The following is a 23,023-nucleotide window of genomic DNA, read 5'->3' on the forward strand; positions in this document are numbered from 1 at the left end:
CGCAAAACGGCTCCAGTCGTCGATGAAGCTGACGTAATATCGGCATCCGTCGTGCCCCGCCGGTGATATTGGCCCGCACATGTCCGTGTGCACGATCTCCAGCACGCGCTTGGACCGCCTCCCGGGGCCATCCTTGAACGGCTTCCGGGTCTGCTTCGCTTCGATGCAGGGCTTGCAGTAGATGGTCTCGTCTCCACTTTCGCACTTTTTGATTCCTTCGACCATTTCCTGTTGCACTATCTTCTCGAGATTCTTCGCACCCAGGTGGCCGAAGCGCCGGTGCCAGAGCTCGAAGTTCTTCTTACCGCACGAGTACATCGACGTCGAGGTCATCCATCTTGGATCCGGTCCCCTTCAGCGCACGGACGATGCGATCAAAGGTTAGGAAATGCTCCCGCAAGCTGCCGCCCTTGTAGCGCAAATCGATCAGCTGCATCTTCAAGCTCATCCGGCTTGCTGCACTCTTCCGCTCGAACACCTTCAGGAGCTTGTCCCAAATGTCCTTCGGCGTCTTGCAATCGGCCACGTGCTCCAGTTGGTTGTCGTGGATCCTTTCGATGAGCATGGATTTGCACTTTTTGTTACGCCGCCGGCATTTCTCCAGTGCCTTCAACTTGACCTAGCGCCGGGCCTCGTCATCCCCCCGGACCGGAGTCAGGGCGGGGTCCTGCTCCAACTCCCGTTCGATACACTCCATCAACTCATGTTCATCAAGCAGTGTGAGCATCCGGATCTTCCACGAAAGGTAGTTGAATCCGTTCAACAACGGCACTCGCGTCTCGGACTTTTCCGAGTCCATCACGACGAACCGATTTTCCCGATTTACAATCCGGCACTCGCGCACTCTGGGCCCATAACCTAATGGGAATGGGATTTCGGCCAGAGGTAAACGGAAAACACGCGGTTTTACAGAGCGAAACGAAAAGCGATGTTTATTGAGCGAGTGATACTTTTGGAATGAGCTATCTGTCAAATTTGTCAACCTAGCGGAAATGCAACCCAGGGGTGCGCAAAAGCCTAAAAACTACCCGTTACCATTGTTGGAATTCGAGCGAGAAGAAGGAAAGCATTTCTCGCTCGCGAACGAGGGAGAGAACTTGTAGGTTCTTTTCTCTTCTCGCTCGCGCTCGCATTTTCGTTCGCGTTCTCGCTCTCGCCGCGAGCGCTCGCGAGCGCCTCGTGCTAGCCGTTCGTCCCAAGCTAGCAATTTGTTTATCAGGCTTATGAATACGAACCAGGCGATGGTATAGAGGTGTAACTTCAATCGCTGTGTTGTTTTTTGTTCGTTTCTAACACGTTCAACTTCTCGCGAACGGGCAATTCTGGCTCGCGAGAAGCCCGTTCGCGAGCGGAGGAGAGCACGGGCAATCGGTGAGTTTCTCTCGGCAGCTCGAGACTCGCGGCGAGAACTCGAGAGAGAGAAAATTTTCTCGCGAGAGCGCGATAATACCAAAACTGCCCGTTACTGAAACTGCACCTCAACACTTAGAATTTCCTACAAATAAGAACCGTTTTTGTAAATTTATAGTGATTAAAAAGAAATAAAAAAGCTAAGCGTGCAAATTTTAGTAATTTCCCCTTACCACATAAGTTCGATCTTTGGTAAGTTCTTGGAAGACTTTTATACTTCTTAAAATAGATGCAATGCTGACCTAAACTAAAACCAACAGCATGTGTAGGCCGAAAACAATGTGGACGCTATGTTCGGGTCAGTTTTCTACAACTCCACGGCAGTTCCGTCATCGGTGAATTACTCTCGGGCACCGGTGTTCACCTGTTTGGAGTGTACCGTGGCATAATCGACACGCGTGAGCGAGGACACCACTAAAGAGAATAAGAGCCCCAACTAAACGAGCGGCATAAAGACTAGTTTTGGTCAAGCCACTACTAGATGCTCCGCCAACACAATCCAGGTAATTGTCCACGAGAAGCTTAACAAGGACTCGTGTTCAAGCTGTCCGAAAACATCCCCCAAGCCTGCCAGGACCCAAGAAAGTCCATGTTTTACGACGCAACTGCATTGCTTCTGGACTGAGGTATTCCCTGGAGTTACTCGTCGTCCCCCAAGACAACAACCATCGCAGAAAAGTCAAAATAACTCTCGCTGGAAACCATTTCCACCTGGACAAAAATATTTGATGATTAAGACTGAATCAAATTAGTGTTTCCAACACATACCTGTTTGGTGTTGATTCTTAACGATGGCACTTCCAAGTAATGCTAAAGACGTTTTTCGATCGGCAGCGAGTTATCTCCCGTTGTAAACAAACCAACTTTAGCTAATAGAACGGCAGCGAATGGGCAACATCCTGAATCCCGGCGTTGAGACACAAACAAGTGCACTTCAGCTTCCGAAACCTATTTCGAAAAAGAATGATGAGAATTTAAAATTATTTTTTCCAGCTTTATTTTTAAACATACCTTTTGAAACAAGCAGATCCAGAAACATTTCACGAAGACTTCTCGTCTTGTGCTGACAAAGCTATTTCTGCAACATCCAAATCAAATTTTCACTTTCAATATCATTTCAACCATATTTCTTCACCGAATTTCTCTTGTTCTCTGTTTGTTATTTCTTTCACTTGCAATCGAGAATAGGAACCGGTTTCTGAACACCGACCAAAAGTGTCCCCACCTAGGGGTCGGACAACTCCGTCAATAGGCTAACAATAGTTGGTTAACATATTTATATTTCGTCAATATATTAACGCGACCTTACCTTGTATTATGGAACCTTGATCCAAGAACGTTGTCAGGTTCAAATGTCAAAATAAACGTAAACACAACACAAGCACCAGACACAGGGAGTGATTTATTTACTTCCATCCTTAAGAATTCTTCCACCTAAATCTACGGAAATTTTTACCATCCGCGGTGCTCGAGAACAACCTGGAATATTCCAGCAGTGCTGATTTGCCGTAAAATGCAAACTCTTGCGTAGGATTTTGATGCCCTGGAGCCGGGAGACCATGGAGGTTCATCACTAGAAGAACTACAAAGTCTACGTCACGATTCGCACCTCTGTTACGAACATTATCCAACTGGACGGTGCCATCAAATTCTACCGTGGTGGCAACATCAACCTCTCAATCTTCCGGAAAGACTTCTCGCTCGCGACCAGTCGGATTCGTTGGCCAAGCTGAAGAATGGCCTCGAGCGGGACTTGCATGGGCTGGAGATTATCAAGAAGTAGACGAAGGCCGCCGCCGTGGCCGTCGAGGGTTTGAGTTGGGCTACAAGAAGACGAAATCTCTTTGGTTATTGCCTGCCCAAACCAGGACCCGCTGGAGGCCACCACTATTCGGAACCGACATGGTAGCCCAACTTCGCCGATGCTATCTGGGACGTGGGCAACTTGAAAGATGTCTCCGAACGGTTCATGTTTTGGAGCGTGGAAACGCAATCATTTGGTTTAAATTGTTTATTGTACTATAAGAGTCGGCATGAAATCCAGAAATATAGTGTTCTTTTTGGAATTCAAAATTAAATAAAATGATTGCGGCGATTTTGAGGATAATTCGGATTTTTACTTTGCACGGAACTGGGCATGAACGGAAACATAGACCGGTACAAGTCATGTCGCTTCTTTCCACCTTCAATGCGAAACCTTGCCAATCCTGTGCACTGGCCGGGAGACATAACATCCTGCTCCTGCTATGGATCTTCCTCCTGCTGTGGACGTTTTCTTGCGTGACCCTTTCTGCAGTTCGTGCGAAAAGGAAACGAGCCGCGATCCGCTAAGCAAGTAAGCTGCGCGTGTTCCGGCACGTCAAGTTCGCACAGACGCGGAAGAGGAGAAAGTTGAGCTTGAGTGGTTATGGTTAAGGACACCGGACCGGAGATCCAACCGAGGAACCCGTTAAAATCCTGCCTCCTCCTTTGCAAGCTGTATCGGAGGTGCTCCTTTTGCTTGCTGCTCTGAAACTTTCTCCCGTTTTAACTCCGTTTAACTCGGTCTTAAGAGCAGATGCGGTACGAGCTCTCTCTTCCGATGGCCGGATTGGACTCAATTTTGGAATAAGGAGGTCTTATTTCCAATAAATTTAGAATGTTGCCAAAGATTTCTCGAAAACGGCAAAAAAAATCTGTTGTCAAAATGCGGTTGTTATTTTTATCTGTCATCTGTCAAACCAAGGTGTCCAAATGCAGGTCGAAACGTTTGATCAATAGATCAATAACAACGTCAATATATTGACAAATAGTTAAAATTTTTACTTTGTAAACGGAAAACACGCGGTTTTACAGAGCGAAACGAAAAGCGATGTTTATTGAGCGAGTGATACTTTTGGAATGAGCTATCTGTCAAATTTGTCAACCTAGCGGAAATGCAACCCAGGGGTGCGCAAAAGCCTTAAAACTACCCGTTACTGAAACTGCACCTCAACACTTAGAATTTCCTACAAATAAGAACCGTTTTTGTAAATTTATAGTGATTAAAAAGAAATAAAAAAGCTAAGCGTGCAAATTTTAGTAATTTCCCCTTACCACATAAGTTCGATCTTTGGTAAGTTCTTGGAAGACTTTTATACTTCTTAAAATAGATGCAATGCTGACCTAAACTAAAACCAACAGCATGTGTAGGCCGAAAACAATGTGGACGCTATGTTCGGGTCAGTTTTCTACAACTCCACGGCAGTTCGGTGAATTACTCTCGGGCACCGGTGTTCACCTGTTTGGAGTGTACCGTGGTATAATCGACACGCGTGAGCGAGGACACCACTAAAGAGAATAAGAGCCCCAACTAAACGAGCGGCATAAAGACTAGTTTTGGTCAAGCCACTACTAGATGCTCCGCCAACACAATCCAGGTAATTGTCCACGAGAAGCTTAACAAGGACTCGTTTACTTTGTCCAACCCCTAGGTCCCCACCATCGATAAAGATAGCGCGGTTTAGTTACCCTCCAACTTCCCACCCTCCAGATATTTAAAACGGATCTTTACCCTTCATCCTCCAAGTTTCCAAGCATTTTTTCCAAAACGGCGTATGTTTTAATTGTTTTAAAACATACTACTTCTTGAAAAGATATTCTTGGCCAAAATATATATTCGAGCTCTCCGAAGAGTTCACTCGGCCAATTGTCGAGATATCTCTTTCAACAACACCACCACCAAAGATCCCCCGAAAAACGGTTCCTCAACCGAATCCGATCACCGATGCCTTCAAAGGAGTCCTTCCTTTTTCCACAATCGTGGAATGGCTGTGCTCTTTTGTGAGTGAACCGACGCGTTTAATCATAAAGCGGTTTGAGCCTCTCGCTAGACACATCGGGAAACAGCTTGCTTGCACGATGCCCCTCTTGTCCATCATTTCCTTTTATGGGTAATACACCAAAAACGAAAAACGGCATCTCCTTTCTACAATGGAATTGTAGAAGTTTAACCCCCAAGTTAAACGATTTTCAACAATTCGCATTCGAACGGGACTGTGATGTGAAACGTTTCTTATCGGAGATGAGACGCCAGCTTTCCGGGGGTCCGGGGGCATCACAGAGAGCAGGGCAGGGCCAAATAGAGGTGGAGGCGTACTGATTGGGGTCAGGAAATGCCACACTTTTAGAAAGGTCACGCTCCCGAAGCTAGGAGGAATCGAAGCAGTCGCAGTACAGGCCAGGATCAGAGGACTGGACATTTGCATTGTGTCCGTCTATGTTCCCCCACAGGTGTCGTTAACTCGACAAAAGTTGTGGGGTATGCTTGAGCTGTTGCAGGCACCGCGACTGGTTCTGGGTGACTTTAATCTTCACAGCACCGAGTGGGGAAGTCACAAGACAGACCCTCAAGCATATCTGATTCATGAACTGTGCGACGACTTCCAGATGACCCTCCTAAACAGAGACAAGCAAGTTACGCGGATTGCAACACCACCAACGCCAACTACGTCCGGTACGAAGGCGAGTGCCATCGACTTGTCGCTCTGTTCCAACAGTTTGGCAGTTCTGTGATTGGAACGTTCTTCAAGATCCTCGTGGCAGTGATCATTTGCCGATCGCTATTCTGGTTAGCCATGGCCCACAGCAATCGACAACGGTGGAGATGCCTTACGATCTGACGCGAAATATCGACTGGAAACAGTACGTGGAGGCAGTATCCATTGGAGTTGAGTTGCGAGATGGGTTGGCACCGCTTGAAGAATATGCGTATCTGGCTAATTTGATCTATGACAGTGCGTTACAAGCTCAGACGAAACCCGTCCCGGGACCATACATCCGAACGCGCCCTCCACTCCCCTGGTGGGACAAGGAGTGTACGAATCTCTCGGCGGCCAGGTCTGTAGCTTATGTGGACTTCTGCAAGTGTGGAATCCGAGTGAACTTCCAAAAGTACAGAGCTCTTGATCGCAGGTACAGTAATACTCTGGCGGGAGTTCGTTGAAGAACTACCAGCAGATACGTCCATGAGCACTCTGTGGCGCGGCCATGCAAAGAGGTTCCGTTCCGAACGAGAGTGTGGAAAAATCGGACAAGTGGATATTGGATTGCATGCACTTTGTGCAAGGTGATCTGGATATCACTCGGATAAGTTACATGGGTTTGGCACAAGGCTCACGCCTTAGTCCATCCATGTATAACTTCTACGTCAGCGACATCGATGATTGCTTGACCGGAGATTGCACCCTTATACAGTACGCAGATGACGCAGTGGTTTCAATCGCTGCCAAGAAAGAAGTCGATCTGCTAGAACCCTTACAAGATACCCTGAACAACTTGGCCCATTGGGCAGTTGAAAAGGGTATTGAATTCTCTCCGGAGAAGACGGAACTGGTCGTTTTTACGGGGAAGCATGAACCGGCACAGCTCAATCTTTCTCTCTCGGGAAAGACTATCGAGCAGTCGGACCACTTCATGTACATGGGTACCATCTTTGATCAGAAGGGGACATGGGGGAAGCACATTAACTACCTGAAGCAAAAGTGCCTGCAAAGAACTAATTTTCTGCGCAGTGTCTCTGGCAACCGGTGGGGTGCTCATCCTTCTGACCTGCTTCGACTGTACAAGACAACGATACTCTCGGTGCTGGAATATGGCAGTTTCTGCTTCCAATAAGCTGCGAAATCACGCTTGTTGGTTCTCCAGCGGATACAGTACCGATGTCTTCGCATTGTCTTGGGATGCATGCACTCAACTCACAACATGACAGTGTCTTGCGAACCTTCGTGGTGAACGGACACTAGAGCTGCGGTATTTTTTACTACCTAAGCTCAGAGTTATTTCAAAACAAAATTCACAGTCTTTTTAAAGACTACCTGAGTTATTTTCCAAAATTCTAAACAGTCTTTTCAAGACTAACCCCACCTGAAATTTTGTTGTATTTTACAAACGAAGCCATCTTTTAAGAGAACTTTGCTTGCAAAATGCGTCAAAACAAAGGTAAACGCAAATCTTCTGAAGATTTGGTCGTTACGTCGGTGAAGCGTTTGAACGCTAAACCGGCTAACGGAAACAGAAAAAGAAAACAGCCTCTTCTGAGGTCTGATTCTGATTCTGAATGTGAGGTCAATCCTCCAATTCCATTGACAAACAGTTTCGGTGTTTTATCCGAAACTGATGACAAGGAACCTTCTCCTCGTACTGAGCCTTCTGCCGTCGAGAAACGAGTAAAGGCTCCGCCAATTGTAGTGACTTCCGTCTCCGATTTGGCCAGCTTTCGAACGCAACTGAAGAATTGCAAGGAAACTTGCAATTTGAAAGTTTCGTTCCAGCTTGGTCGAAGAGGAGAATGTCGCTTGTTGACGGAATCTTTACAAGATCACCAAACTTTTGTTGGTTATTTGAAAAACCACAAACACAATTTCTACACGTATGAGACCAAGAATGCTCGGCCATTCAAGGCGGTCTTGAAAGGTCTCTCCAACGACTTGTCGGTGGATGAGATCAAAAACGAACTTAAGGTGTTGCTTGGCTTTGCCCCATCCCAAGTAATACCAATGAAGAAAAAATCAAACGGGAATATTTCTCGCTTTGGTTTGACTTCACAATTTTATCTGATTCATTTCAACAGAAATGAAATCAACAATTTGAAACTTTTGGACAAAGTTCAATTTTTGTTCCATGTACGGGTAAAGTGGGAGCATTTAAGAAACATGGCGGTAATGGCCAGAATCTGACCCAGTGCCGGCGTTGCCAGGCATTCGGTCACGGTACTGATCATTGCGCCATGGTTCCAAAATGCATGGTTTGCGGGGATTCTTCTCACGACAAGGACAATTGTCCCGTGAAAGAAGTCACCCAATTTAAATGTGCAAATTGTGGTGGAAATCACAAATCAAATTTCTGGGATTGCCCCATCAGAAAAAAGGTTTTGGATTCTCGTGCTAAGCATCAGCCGAAATCCAAACCGAAATTTTCTCAAAGTCAGGTTGTACCTGAAACTTTAAATCAAACGTTCGTGCTGTCTCACTCGAACAATTCTAGAAATACCCCTACCGTGGAAAAGTTAGGTAACAACAATGGCATTTCTTATGCTAACGTCGTTTCGGGTTCATCCACGAATTTTAAATCCTCTACCAATCATTCTGAAATTGGGCAGGTACCTCAAATCTCATTTGAAAATTTTTCTGCTGGCAACGCTTTGGGATCTTCTGATCTCGGCGATGTTACGTTTGAAAAAATGACTTTTTTGCAAAACTCACTGTTTGGTTTGATTCAAACAATGAGTAATGCTACATCCATGATGGAAGCTATCCAGATTGGATTAAAATTTGCGAATGATGTTGTTCTTACCCTGAAGTTTAATCATGGATCTAAGTAATTCCATCAATATTATGAATTTTAATGCTCGCTCTTTAAAAGCGAAAGAAAATGAATTTTTCAACTTTTACGAGTTCATAACGTGCATGTTGCTGTTATAACCGAAACATTTTTAAAAACTGGCACTTATTTGAAAAGTGATCCAGATTATAAAGTTATAACTAATAACCGAATGAATCGAAATGGCGGTGGAGTTGCAATAGTTATCCACCGTAGTATGACTTATAGCACGTTACGTGACTTTAAGTTAAAAGTTATTGAAAGTTTGGGCATTGAACTTGAAACTTCTTTTGGGAAAATTATGATTGCAGCTGCATATTTGCCATTCCAATGCACTGGGGAAAATAAAAATTATTTCAAAGGGGATTTGAATAAACTTACTCGGCATAGATCTCGATTTTTGATCATCGGTGATTTTAATGCCAAACACCAATCTTGGAATAATTCAAAAGTAAATTCCAATGGTAAAATTCTGTTCAGAGATTGCACTTCTGGTCTTTATTCGGTTTTATACCCGAATGGGCCAACTTGCTTTTCTTCTGTTAGAAATCCATCAACAATTGATTTGGTGTTGACAAATCAAAGTCAGTATTGTGGTCCTTTAGTGACTCATGCTGATTTTGATTCTGATCATCTTCCAGTAACTTTTTCACTTTCTCATGAAGCAGTTACCAGACCCAATAGTTCTGTGTTTAATTACCACAAAGCTAATTGGGACAGGTATCAGCATCATATTGAGAATAATTTAAATCATGATTTTGTTTTAGAAACCAAAGCTGATATTGATTCAGCCTTGGAATCTTTAACTAATGCAATTTTGGATGCTAGGAATATTGCTATTCCTAAAGTCCAAGTCAAATTTGATTCTCCCATTATTGATGACGATCTTCAGCTTCTGATTCGTCTGAAAATGTTCGCCGAAGACAGTATCAACGTTCTCGTGATCCTGCACTGAAGCGAATTCAAAAGATTTGCAAAAGGTTATTGACCACAGATTCACTCTCCTGCGAAATGAAAAGTTCGCAAGAGATGTCGAACAAATTAAACCTTATTCCAAACCTTTTGGAAACTTTCAAAGGTTCTTAAGAAACCTCAAAACCCATCCCTTCTTTAAAAGATGGTGATAATATTCTATTAACTAATGGGGAAAAAGCTCAAAAACTTGCTCAGCAGTTTGAGAGTGCTCATAATTTCAACTTGAATGTTTTGAGTCCTATTGAAAATCAAATTTCAATAGAATTTCAGAATATTGTTGAACAAGAATTTTCATCAGATGAAGTTTTTAATACGGATCTGAATGAAATAAAATCTATTATCAAAAAATTTAAAAATATGAAAGCCCCTGGTGAGGATGGCATTTTTACATTTTAATTAAAAATTACCAGAAGCAACTTTAAGTAGCTTGGTCAAAATTTTCAACAAATGTTTTGATTTGGCATATTTTCCCAGTAGTTGGAAAAATGCCAAAGTAATTCCGATTTTGAAACCGGATAAAAATCCTGCTGAAGCCTCAAGCTATCGGCCCATTAGTTTGCTTTCATCTATTAGTAAATTATTCGAAAGAATAATTCTTAATAGAATGATGACGCACATTAATGAAAATTCAATTTTCGCTGATGAGCAGTTTGGATTTCGCCTTGGGCATTCAACTACTCATCAGTTGTTGAGAGTTTCAAATTTAATTCGAAGCAACAAATCTGAGGGCTATTCTACTGGCGCTGCTCTTCTAGACATAGAAAAAGCATTTGACAGTGTTTGGCATAAAGGATTGATTGCGAAATTGAAAAGGTTTAATTTTCCGATTTATATCGTGAAAATTATTCAAAATTATTTGACGGATCGTACTCTGCAGGTTTGTTATCAGAATAGCAAATCTGATCAACTACCTGTACGTGCTGGCGTCCCTCAAGGAAGCATTTTGGGTCCAATTTTATACAATATTTTTACTTCTGACTTGCCTGATTTGCCCCCAGGATGTCAGAAATCACTTTTTGCTGATGATACAAGCATCTCCGCCAAAGGTAGAAGCCTTCGTGTCATCACAAGAAGATTACAAAAAGCTTGGATATTTTCAATTCTTATTTGAAAGAATGGAAAATTACTCCAAATGCTGCAAAACTCAACTTATTATTTTCCCTCACAAACCAAGGGCTGATTTTCTTAAACCAAAAAGTCATCACATTATAAAGATGAATGAGGTAAATTTAAAGTGGGAGGATCAAGTGAAATATCTTGGACTTGGTTTTGACAAAACCTTACTTACAAGGATCACATTGAAAGTATCCAGGTTAAATGTAACAAATATATTAAATGTTTGTATCCACTTATAAACAGGAATTCTAGACTTTGTCTCAAGAATAAACTGTTAATTTATAAACAAATTTTCAGACCTGCCATGCTTTATGCTGTGCCGATCTGGACAAGCTGTTGCTTAACCAGGAAGAAAAAACTTCAGAGGATTCAGAACAAAATTCTGAAAATGATTCTGAAACTTCCTCCCTGGTTCAGCACCAGTGAACTTCATCAATTAGCCGAAGTTGACACTTTGGATGTTATGTCCAATAAGATAATTGATGCATTTCGACAAAAATCATTGCAGTCTTCAGCTGCATTGATCCGCTCTTTATATAGTTTATAAGTTAGTTTTAAGGTATCCCTTTTCCTTTTGTACATGTAGGACCTCCTACATTTGAAATCACTGAATAGCGAAAGCTACAATGTTTCATGAATAAATGAAAGTTGCTAGTATTTAAAATTGAGGTGAAAAGTCATCGTTTGTGATTGGACACTCAATAACATTTTAACTGAATGAATGTACATGGAAAAGAAATTTGAATAAACATAAATTAAAAAAAAAAAAAAAAAAAAAACTCACAACATGACCCTCAAGGTCTTGGCGGGAGTATTGCCTCTGCGAACTCGTTACTACGAACTGTCTTACCGGTTCCTGATCCGGTGTGATTACAGGAATAAACTGGTAATTGACAACTTTGAAACGTAGCTGAACCTTCACGTTGAGTCTCGGCGCATGCTTCTATATTATGACTTTATGTCATCGTGGGAGTGGAGCCCGAGCACAACGGTACAGCGCACGCCTCCGTTAACTAGCAGCACCCTGATTGGCTTCGACACGTCCATGAAAGCCGATACTCGCGGTATCCCAAACCATCTTCTGCGGGGAGTTGTACCGTCGATCTTCGCATCAAAGTAAACCCAGGTTCCTCCAAACAACAGATTCTTCACAGATGGCTCCAAGCTCGACGGCTGTACGGGCTTCGGTGTTTATCATGAATCTTATCAGCTGTTCTTTAAGCTGAAGGACCCGAGTTCGGTTTACGTCGCAGAGTTAGCCGCGGTTTACTGCGCACTGCGAATCATCGAGACCATGCCACCTGACCACTACTTCATCTTCACCGATAGCTTTAGCTCTGTTGAGGCTATCCGGACTCTGAAGCCGACCAGGGAGTCTACGTTTTTCCTCACGGAAATACGCAAGACTTTAAACAACCTGGCGGCTCAGTCCTTCAGCATCACGGTGGTATGGGTCCGCGCTCATTGCTCGATTCCGGGTAATGAGAAAGCGGACTTGCTCGCCAAGAAGGGTGCTGAAAGTGGAGACATTTTTGAAAGGCCAATTAGCCTACAAGAATGCTACGGTTTTTGAGGCAGCGTGCGCTTCTGGATTGACAAAATCAATGGGACGACGACACTAAAGGACGTTGGATGTATTCCATACGACCTAAGGTGCAAAGAAAAGCCTGGTTCAAGGGAATGGACTTGACGCGTGGATTCATCAGAACGATGTCCCGCCTTATGTCGAACCATTACTCGTCCAAGGCTCATCTTTACCGTATCAACATGAGTGATACGAACCTTTGCGACTGTGGGCAGGGTTATCAGGACATCGACCATCTCGTATGGGCGTGTCCAGATCACCATGTTCACAGAATTAAGTTGAAAGATACCCTCAGGGCCCGAGAAAGACCACCAGAAATCCCGATGCGAGACGCATTATCTCAACTAGACCTTGATGTTCTCTATCCGATCTATCAGTTTCTCTCAGATTCCAAAATATCTATTTAGTTTTCTTCCAGTTAGTTTTCCTTCAGTTAGTATAACTCGCCTTCACACAAAGCCGTCGTTTCTGGTTTGCACCGGATGCAAAGTAAGATCGCCCCAGCAGCTGGACACCGAGTTGCGGCTGAGGACAAAACGCAAAGGCCAGCAGAGCCAACCAAGACCCCTACACAATTCCCCTTCCCATCCCACGCCTTGTCTTTAACATCAATCCCTTCCCTACTAACCCCGAGTAGGCCGCGGGTAATCGGCTCCCCTCCCACTAACATTTACACACAAGATTCTCTGTAATTATTAAGTCAAATGTAATTACAAAAGCCGACTCGGTCCTAACCAGGTCCCAGTACCGAAAAGGACCTAATAAAAATAATTTTATGAAAAAAAAAAATAAAAAAAAATTAAGTCAAATGTAACTACAAAAGCCGACTCGGTCCTAACCAGGTCTCAGTACCAAAAAGGACCTAATAAAAATAATTTTATGAAAAAAAACACCACCACCAACCGCCCTGTTCCGCTATCGATGGCTAAGTTAAGTTTCAAGCAGCAACACTACCCACACTAGTAATGTTACATCTGCGATGGATAAATTAACGTTTTAAATCAATGGGCTTTTGGGAGCAATTGAAATTAATTATTTGCATAATTTACTTTCCAACAAACAATTAATTAACATATTAATCACAATTTCGCTTTTCAACTAATGAATCATTCCTTTCTAAGATTTTTATTCATTTCAATCATTTCAAGCATTTCAATAGTTTGAAGTATGTTAAGTTGATTTTAGATATTACGAGTAATTTTTATATTCAAGGTATTTCAGGTACACGAGTGTATCAAGTCTTTGAAGGTTTTCAAAGATTTCACGTTATTCAAGTTTTTTGCAGTTTTCATGGATTTTAAATATAATAAGTATTTCCAGCATTTCAAGTATTATAAGAACCGTAATCAGGGGTGAGATTGGTTCATACAAAAATGCAGACCCCACGGTACATCAAGTATTTCAAGGGTTTAAAGAATTTCAAGTATTCATTTTTTTCTAAGCATTTCAAGTAAATCAAGTTTTCAAGTATTTCTTGTAACACAAGCATTTCAACATTTGTAACTATTTCAAGGATTTCAAGTATTTCAAATTGATTATTAATATTGCTAGTATTTTAAGTGTTTCATGTATTTGAAGTAAATATTTCAAGTATCTTTTTCATTTATTTTAACCCTCTACCGGCCAAATTTTTTGTTTCGAAAATATTTATTTTTCCCGTGTTCAGGAGGTCATTTTGAGCAAATTTTGTTCTACGACAAACTTTACTTTTCTTGTTTTATGTTTTTCTTGTTTCATTTTTAGTATTTTAATTTGCATTTATCTTGTTTAGTTTATGTTTGTTTTTGGTAGTATTTGGCCTACTCTACCACCTAATATAACTACATTTCGCCTATCTAATTTTTTAATGTTTTTACAGTCACTTTTTCAATTTTTTGCATGTTTTTCACATTTTCTGCTATAGAATCGCACCATCATCATTTAAATTGCAAAAAAATGCGTAGAGGCATAGTCTGGGACACTACAAAAATTACTGCATACTTCTTTTTACTGAAAATATAGGAAATGTTAGTAAAAAACACTGCCAAAGTTGACCCCTAAAAAAATGACATTTTTAAAAACATTGGCAAAGTCACATAAAACAAGTTTAACTTCCAACTCTGAAATTTTCTAAAATTTAAATAGTTCTTCTTTCCAATGCTTTTTAAAGATCAGAAATCGGTTAGAAAATGGATTTATGGCGATTTTTTAGATCGAAGCCCGTCTAAAGGCGGGGTTAGGTTGTAGAGGGTTAATTACATAAAGAATTTCAAATATTTCTTGTACTTCAAGTATTTTGTATTTTTCAAGCATTTCAGGTATTAGCAAGATGTCATGTATTTCAAGTAATTCAGTTAATTTAAGTATTTAAATTTTTCTATAATTTCAATTGTTTAAAATAAAAAAAAATTGAGCTTTGATCGTCTCTCACTCAGTTTGATCATGAAATATCTTTATAAACGTTTCAGGAGTGATTGAAAATCATTTTTAAGTGGATTTAATAAATTTTCAGTAACATGAAATTTTTTGATTTTATACATGTATGTAACCCTCGATGTAAAGATCCAAATTTAAAAATATTTCTAGTATTTCAAGTACTTCAAGTATTTCACGTAATTCTATTATATTAAGTTTTTATAGTTATTCATTTTCTAGTGATTCCAATTTTAAAAATATTTGGAGTGTTTCAAATATTTTAATTACACTTCGAGTTTTCAAGCACTTCAAATATTTTCATGTGTTTTTATTTAAGTTTTTTTTAAGAATTTCAATAATTTAAGATTTTTAAGGTTTCAAGTACCTTAAGATTTTTAAGATTTCAAGTACCTTAAGGACATGAAATACTTCAATTATTTGAGCAAGAACTTGACAAAAATACCAGTAAAACATACTAAAACTTCTCCTATTTAAGTTGTTTTTTAAGTGTTTCTAAATAAATAAAACAACTGATTTGAATTAATTTCCATTTTTGAATAAAATTTTAAAAACCGTATGTTATTATTATAAATTCATCATATTTTACGGAGTTTATGTAAACTGAAAAGTGATGATAATGCTTGAAATTCGTCTGAATATACAGAAGAAATCTTGATAGAATTTTTTATCTTGGCAATAGAAATTTGTCAATGTTTTCAAAAATATGAAATTTTTCAAACACTTTAATAACATAAAACACTTAAAAAATGTTCTTTTATAACGAAAATCATTCAAAAACCCGAATAAAATGGTACTTGATATACATAAACTATTTATTGTACTTTCAATATTTACAATATTTTCAAAGATTACTTGAACAGTTGGAATATTTTTGTACATGAAAAAATATTTAAACAGAAGGTATTTGACGTGTCAACAGTTATTAAAATACTTCAACAACATTGAAAACATTCGAAATCACTAAAATATTTTTAAAACACAGAAACACGTAAAAAAATCAAGCTTCATATAATCAAAACACTCGACAAACCTACAATGCTCAATATCATAACAAAAAAACCAAACAGAAAGTCTTTAAATAATAGAAACTTGAAAATTTAATATACTTGACATTTTTGAAATAATTGAAATACTTGAACTAATTGAAATACTTGAAAAAATAAAAATAATCGAAAAATTTAAAATCAATTTAAAATACTTCAAGTCCTTGAAAATAATGAAATGCTTGAAATACTTAAACAACTTGGATTAATTACATGAATCACAATACCCAATACTCCAAAACTTGAAATGCTTGATGTACCGTCATCAGGGGTGACATTGGGTCATACAAAAATGCTGAAATTTGTATGACGCAATCTCAACCCCCAGACCTAATGTCACCCCTGATGACGGTAATTATAACACTCGAAACTCTTGAAATGTTTAAAATCGATTTGAAATATTTGAAAACTTGAAGTTATTGAAATACTTAAAAAAAATTACTTCTATTGTTTCTTTAAAGATCCAACTTTGCTACCCCTGACTCAATGCGGTTTCAAATACACCAAAAAGAAAAAAAAATGTTTATTTGACTTAAAAAAAAACTCCAAACATGAAGTACTTGAAATCCTTCAAATACATGAAAATTGCTTGAAACACTCAAAATACATAAAATACCACAAATTCTTGAAATATTTAAGATCAATCTGGAATACTTAAAATCCAAGAAATTCTTAAAACACTTGAAATACATGAAGTACTTGGAATACTTCAAACACCCAAAATTTATGAAATACTTGAAATACTTGAAATCCTTGAAATATCTGAAAACATGAAATCCTTCAAGTACAAGAAGTATTTGAAATATTTGATTTTTTTATATCTTTAGTTTTTTTTTTTTTTAAATCAAATGATTTTGGTTCTATCTTTCCACAGCCGGCTGTCTAAGATTAAACCATTTAATTTAAAATTTAACAACAGATAAACGGGAAATGTCTCATCCGCAGCATCCGATTGCTTGCCTTGAGAATAATACATAATACCTTTCAACAAACATTTTGATTTTGGGTCGCATCATCATCTTCTGTGGTGAATCCTGACCAAATACCCTACCCTACTAATAAATTTTCAGGTTCCTGGCGCTTGTGGGGTGTAAGCACAGAGTAAATCAGCTGCCCTAGTAGCAACCTGCGCTAACTAACATTCCCGTCCCTTAAAATCGAGATCTACAAACTGACATGGCGGGCGCCGTTGGTGGCCTATGAATGAAGAAGTCGTGGGCGGTGTAGCAGAGCTATTTCATACTTTTGGGATATTATAATATGAATTGCACGTCGCCGATTAAAACGATAATTATAATTACACTTCCTTCCAAAGCCCTTCCCATAGCTTCGTTGCTCGGATGGCACGCCGTCGGTATGAAATAATAAATTAAAAAATATGTTGTGAATTGCACATCGCCGAAAAAACGTTATTTATAATTACACTTAGTTGTAAAGCTCTTCCCATAGCTTTGTTGCTCGGATGGCACGCCGGCGGTAAGAAGTTTAAAAAAATGCGCGTTTGAATAAGTCCTTCTCATAGCGTCGTAGCTCGGAAGGCAAGGATCATGTTTCATTTTCTGGTCATATCATCTACCAAGAAGAATCCTGACCTTCCCTTTCCTTCCCCTACTAACACAATCAAGGGGTAGGATAGAGAGTAACATTGAGCCACTCAAAGTTTTTCAATCCTCCCAAACGACGTAACGAATTTTGACACTGACATTTGGCACCAGAGAGAGAAGGCTGATTTTGACAGACACAAAACTAAGCCCTAACAACGTGGAGCGGATAAAAAGATCACGTTCCGGTTTTATTTCTGGCAGCTATTTACGGCGTCGATCCTACCCAAGGCTACCCCTTGCAGGACCAAATCCATAGAAAAATCCGGCATCTCACGCAAGCCGGAATCGGAACGAAATATTCAATTGTGTTTTGGGTGTTTCGCGCCGAGCAGCTGCAGGACGTCTCCGGATTGTCATCCGGAGGATGATTTGGAGGTTTATAAGGTGCTGGTGGACATGGTAGAGATCACGTTCCGCTGCATGACAAAAAACGCTCTTCGAAATCGGTATCGCTGAAACGATCGTCCAAATTATGAAAATCCACGCGGCCAGTAAAATTCCTGAGCCACGGCGCCGAGAACGTGCTCAACCAGGCACTGACCGATCATTCCTCGATTGCACACGACGTTAAGTCGGCGTTGCGTGACATCGGCTGTAAGGTGCACCTGGAAGAGGCGTGGACAGCACACTCGGTCATCCAGAACGAGGAGGACTCGGAGGACATCGGCGCCTTTCAAGACTGTTCACCCAAACTTTTTTTTCTGCGCATAGAACGGACCAAAGGCATCGAAACCGACCGCATTAAAAAAAACTAACCAAAAAGCAGAAATAAACACTTTTATTTATTGGTTTTGTTTGAATCTTTTGGCAAAAACTGATTTCTCGCAAGTACCGGCAGGACAAACCGGAAATCGACTGCTGGAGGCTTGGGTGGGACCAGGAAGACATAGCGTCATCACCAGACTTGATGGACTTAAGATGAACCTTCCGTTCCTGTACCGCCGATTTTGTTGACGCCTTTAGGGGTAGATGCAGGGGATTGTCGGTGGGGCGTGTCGGCGTCAGGATGCCATCCATAGTCTCAAACAGGCACTTGCCCTCTTGCGTTCGATGACCCATCCCTTGAACTAGTAAATCTTGGTGGACGGTTCCATCTGGTTGTCTCCGTGCCATCCGAAGATGGGCACGATAGCGACGGCTGCCGGGTTGTAGCCGATTTTCTTGATGTAGGACGAGACTTCCTCCTTGATTTCCTCGAAACGTGCCTCGTTGCACGGGGGCTCGGTCGATTCCATCTTGTTGGCATCGACGATCAGCTGTTGACACCGAGGGTGAAGGCGGGCATTCTCTCAGGTCTGTCTGTTTTTGGAGACATTTTGGATATAATGGACCGGACAAGTGCGGTAAATCCGACGGGCTGAGCCCTGCTCAAGTACTCTGGTACAATTTCAGCAGCTTCCACAAGCGTGCAGGGGGTGCCTGCTATGCCACAAAATCAAGAATTGCAACGTGCCGCAGAAAGATTTCTTGATTGAAATCCGGAACAGACCATTCCGCAGCAAATACAATGGCCAATATTGGAAAGTTTAACAGTATCTTGTCGTGAAATTATTTTTAACTTTTTGTAAATACGCTCGCCTGTCAAAATATGTATATTCACAAATTCCGTAGCCTGTTGGAAAATCGTTCAAGAGGGATATTGAGTAACTTTGAGCCACATTGAGTAATTTTGAGAAAGTGAGTCACTTAGTTTCTCACTGTCCTACTTCTTGAACACAATTCCCCCACTTCCCGTGATGCTTGAAGGAGATGCTGTGGATTCAACGGTCTCATGCGGTGTCAACAGGTATAGAGCGAAAAACTCTGTATCTGATGAGTCTGCAACTTCAACTATCGGACTAACATTCCTACCTTTGTTGAACTGCATGTCCTTGGGGGCGCCGGTATTGACTTAAAGCAGAGATCTTCAGCGGTTATACAGTGAGGATGATTAGCTCCCACTACTCATCTGTTGGTTCATTGTGTAACTTCAGCTGATCCGTCAATAACGGAGTAGGGGAACAGCATCTAATTCCAGCGTGCCTCTAATGTTGGCAGGTAAGAACTTTGACATTCAATTAAAGCTAATTAAAAGCGTTTTCAACTGAAATCGAGTGATAAATAACTCAATAAGAAGTGAGCAAGGAAGTTTATATCAAAAGTTTTGCAAATTTAGTTGTTTAAATAGTGAAAATCAGCAAATTGGATGGAATTAGGTGCGAGTGATTAACCTGCCAAAGATACGAGAATTTCCCCTAGCAGCTCATTGGCAGTCATCCATGCTCATGCTCATGCTTTAGACAAAGCTGTCACCTCGCAAGGTGTGCCAACCGCACAACGTTGAGTGTGTTGGTGCGGCGTCTCGCTATGGGCAGTGTTGCCATAGCACTTTTAAATATACGGACATTGGGCTGTATAGGCAAGAAAACCGTGACGTAGCAAATGAACTCAAAGAACTCAGTATTTATTTTGTGTGTGCCATTTGAGTGATTTGACAGGTGTCAAATCGGGATTTTTTCAATTTGAATTTGCTTCCGATTGCGTGAAACGTCATAACCCGAGTTTTTTTTCGTATTAGTGGCCGTGTCCTTGTCCGCGCTTCTGGCCGTGTTCATGTACGTACACCTGACCACGTAGGTGCCTGTTCCTGGACGTTCCCGTGGAGGTGCTTTAGGCCGTGTCCTTGTTCGGACTCCTGCCCGTGTTCGTGTCCGTGCTTTGGCCGTTTTCGTGTCCCTGGCCGTGTAGGTGCCTGTTCCTGGCCATTCCCGTGGCCGTGTCCTTGCCGTGTATGTGTCCATGCGAAACGGAACAACCGGCACAATTATAATTTTAAATGCTAAGTCCCGGAGCTGACACCTGTCAAAAAAGTTCATTCGGTTGTTTACCTTTGAGGTTAAGTTCCGAGCTTTTCTCCTTTATTCCAAAATTACCGAACAATAATTTATGTCATTGTGATGAGTTCAAAAATAAAAATAACGTATATTTTGTCTTCTCATTTTAGTCTGTGACACATACAATACAAAACGCAACAAGCGATACGTTTCTTTTAGGGGGAAAATGTATCCTAGTGACATAGACATACAACTTTCGGCACCGACTTTTCATTGCCTATCTCAAGATAAAGCTGCTGTAGAAGGAGAAGACATATGTCTAGAATATACAATACATAGTGTTTCAGAATCGTGGTCGGTTTGGGATAAAGATGGACACATTATATTGCCTTCGAAGCGTATTGTAACTAGAGATGCAACATACCTAAAATCATTACACATTGAAAAAGCAACAGCTAACGATGCAGGAATTTATAGATTGACCGTTGAAAATACATTTGGATGCATAAGTGCCACTACAAGACTTACTGTACTATCAATGAAAGCAGATCAAAGGATTGCACACATAACCATAAAAAGACATCTTATGACAAATTGGGTGCAAGACAAGAAACAAATAGTGTTAACGAGCACATATCGATCGCTTTCTTCTCGAAAACCTCGATTCTTTCTAAATGGTAACGAAATTTCGACATCTGTAAGAAGACAAAAAGTTACTCGAAGGCAATTTTCCGCTCTGGTCATTGACAATATTAAAAGTGAAGATTTCGGAACATATTACTGTTCAATGGAAAATTCATACGGATATAATACTGGGCCTAACATGCAAACGACAATTTTCAAGGAAACTTTATCAGACAACATCGTTGAACCGCCAATAATAATTCGACATTTGCCGAAGCAAATCACAAGGGCAGAAGGTAGTAAAATAAATCTCAACTTAGCAATAAAATGCCAGATACCGTTCGTCTATGTTTGGCTTCGAAATAATAAGATTATACAAGACAGTTTAGAATTCAGGTGAGTATTTTGTTTTCAATTGTCGTTTATGCAGAATATCCGGGGTCGGTGTTGTAGTGTTAAGCGTGGTTGCCTCTCAGTCCAGTCGGCCTGGGTTCAATCCGAGACGAACCCGCCCGCATTTCTTGAGATGAGATATGTGTCATCACGCCTTCCAATCGGATGAGGAAGTAAAACGTCGGTCCCGGTTTAGTCGTATCCAAACAAAGCCCACTTCGGCGGAGTCGCTGATTGGATTCGCAATGCAACTCAGTCAGTTCAATTTGAATTCTGGAACAGACTGGTTTTATAATTGTTATGTCTTTCGCTAATAAAAACGCGAGTTAGAGACTAACATTAGAGATTTATTTAAGTCTAAAAACTAACTTCAGTGAGCGATTACAAAAACGTGTCTTTATTCTTTCGTGGCTCGCTTTAGACAAAGCTGTCACCTCGCAAGGTGTGCCAACCGCACAACGTTAAGTGTGTTGGTGCGGCGTCTCGCTATGGACAGTGTTCGGCACGGAATTGCCACTCGGCGGAATACTTCCCGTCGAAGCCCGCCGGATCGGCCGTTGGATCACAGCTGGTTCCGGTCCATCGTTGTTGCCAGGTTGCTCGGTGATCCCTGGTTGGTTCGCGCCTTCCGGTTCCACCACAGCTGCTTACGTGACGTCCTCGGTTGTTGGTTGAGCGAACCCAAACTCGCCCAGGAGAATTTCCAGCGGAAGGTTAACAGCGCGACCGCGCGCCGGCGAATCCGCTGACTCGTGCCGTGGACGAAGCTGGTTGATATGCGACCGGATCAGCCCCGAACGTTGGCCGTCCAACCACACGTTGTAGTTCACCGAGCCGAGCCTTTCGATGACCTTTCCTGCCTCCCAGTACCAGTCGTTCCGCTTGTGCACCTTCGCATACACCAAGTCGCCAGGTGCAAATTCTCGTCTCTGGTCGTTCTCAGCAGTCGTCTTCATCTCAGCAACCGGTGTTGGTGGTGGTCGCAGTAGGTCGAGTGTGGTGCGCATTTGACGTCCAAACAGCAGTTCACTTGGTGACTTCTGCTCGGTTGTTCCGCTCGGCGTCGACCCGTACGTTGCCAGAAACACGTCGAGTGTCTTCTGCAGTGGCTCTCCAGGCTTCATTCTTCGCTTGATGGTGTCCACAAAGCGTTCCGCTTGCCCGTTCGATTGCGGATGGTAGGGTGCGGTGAGGATGTGGGTGATTCCATTCGCTTTGCAGTAGGACTCAAATTCGTCGCAAGTGAACTGAGCAGCGTTGTCCGACACGAGTACCAATGCAATGTTTGTGCTCCTTCTTCAGTGTGGCTCGTATCGCCGTCGTGATGACCCTGTTCACGCGCTCCGTGTTGTTTACTTGCGGATGGTAGGCAGGTGTCAACCAGTGCGTCACGTGGTATGATTCCAACAAACCCCTGAAAATCTTAGACACGAACTGGGACTCGTTGTCCGTAAGGATGATCTCGGGTACGCCGAAGAGTCGGAAAATCATGTTTTCTACAAAATCCGCTAGAGGACCGGCTTTGGCCTCTCGAAACGGTTGAACGAGGACGAATTTACTGAAAACGTCGGTCGCAACGAGAAGATAGGTGCAGCGGTTCTTCCCGGACGCGGGCAAAGGCCCGATGTAATCGAGCGTCACGAATTGCCACGGGTACTCAACAGGTTTCTGCGATCCCATGAGCGGCGTGACACTCACGTTTCCGGC

General features: G+C 41.7%; 1 protein-coding gene and 1 pseudogene across 2 annotated transcripts in view; one reads left to right on the forward strand and one right to left on the reverse strand.

The window, feature by feature from the left end:
• The window catches only part of LOC6045799 (myosin light chain kinase, smooth muscle), a 184,963-nt gene that overhangs the window by 29,623 nt on the left and 132,317 nt on the right, over window positions 1-23,023 (forward strand). For both annotated transcript variants that reach the window (XM_038251763.1, XM_038251764.1), the window contains exon 2: window positions 20,470-21,319. In XM_038251763.1, the coding sequence (XP_038107691.1) occupies window positions 20,470-21,319 (850 nt within the window). The remainder of the gene's footprint in view (window positions 1-20,469; window positions 21,320-23,023) is intronic.
• LOC6037320 lies at window positions 18,268-18,796 on the reverse strand (annotated as a pseudogene).

Source organism: Culex quinquefasciatus, chromosome 2 (genome assembly GCF_015732765.1).
Source record: "Culex quinquefasciatus strain JHB chromosome 2, VPISU_Cqui_1.0_pri_paternal, whole genome shotgun sequence".
Lineage (NCBI taxonomy): Eukaryota > Metazoa > Arthropoda > Insecta > Diptera > Culicidae > Culex > Culex quinquefasciatus.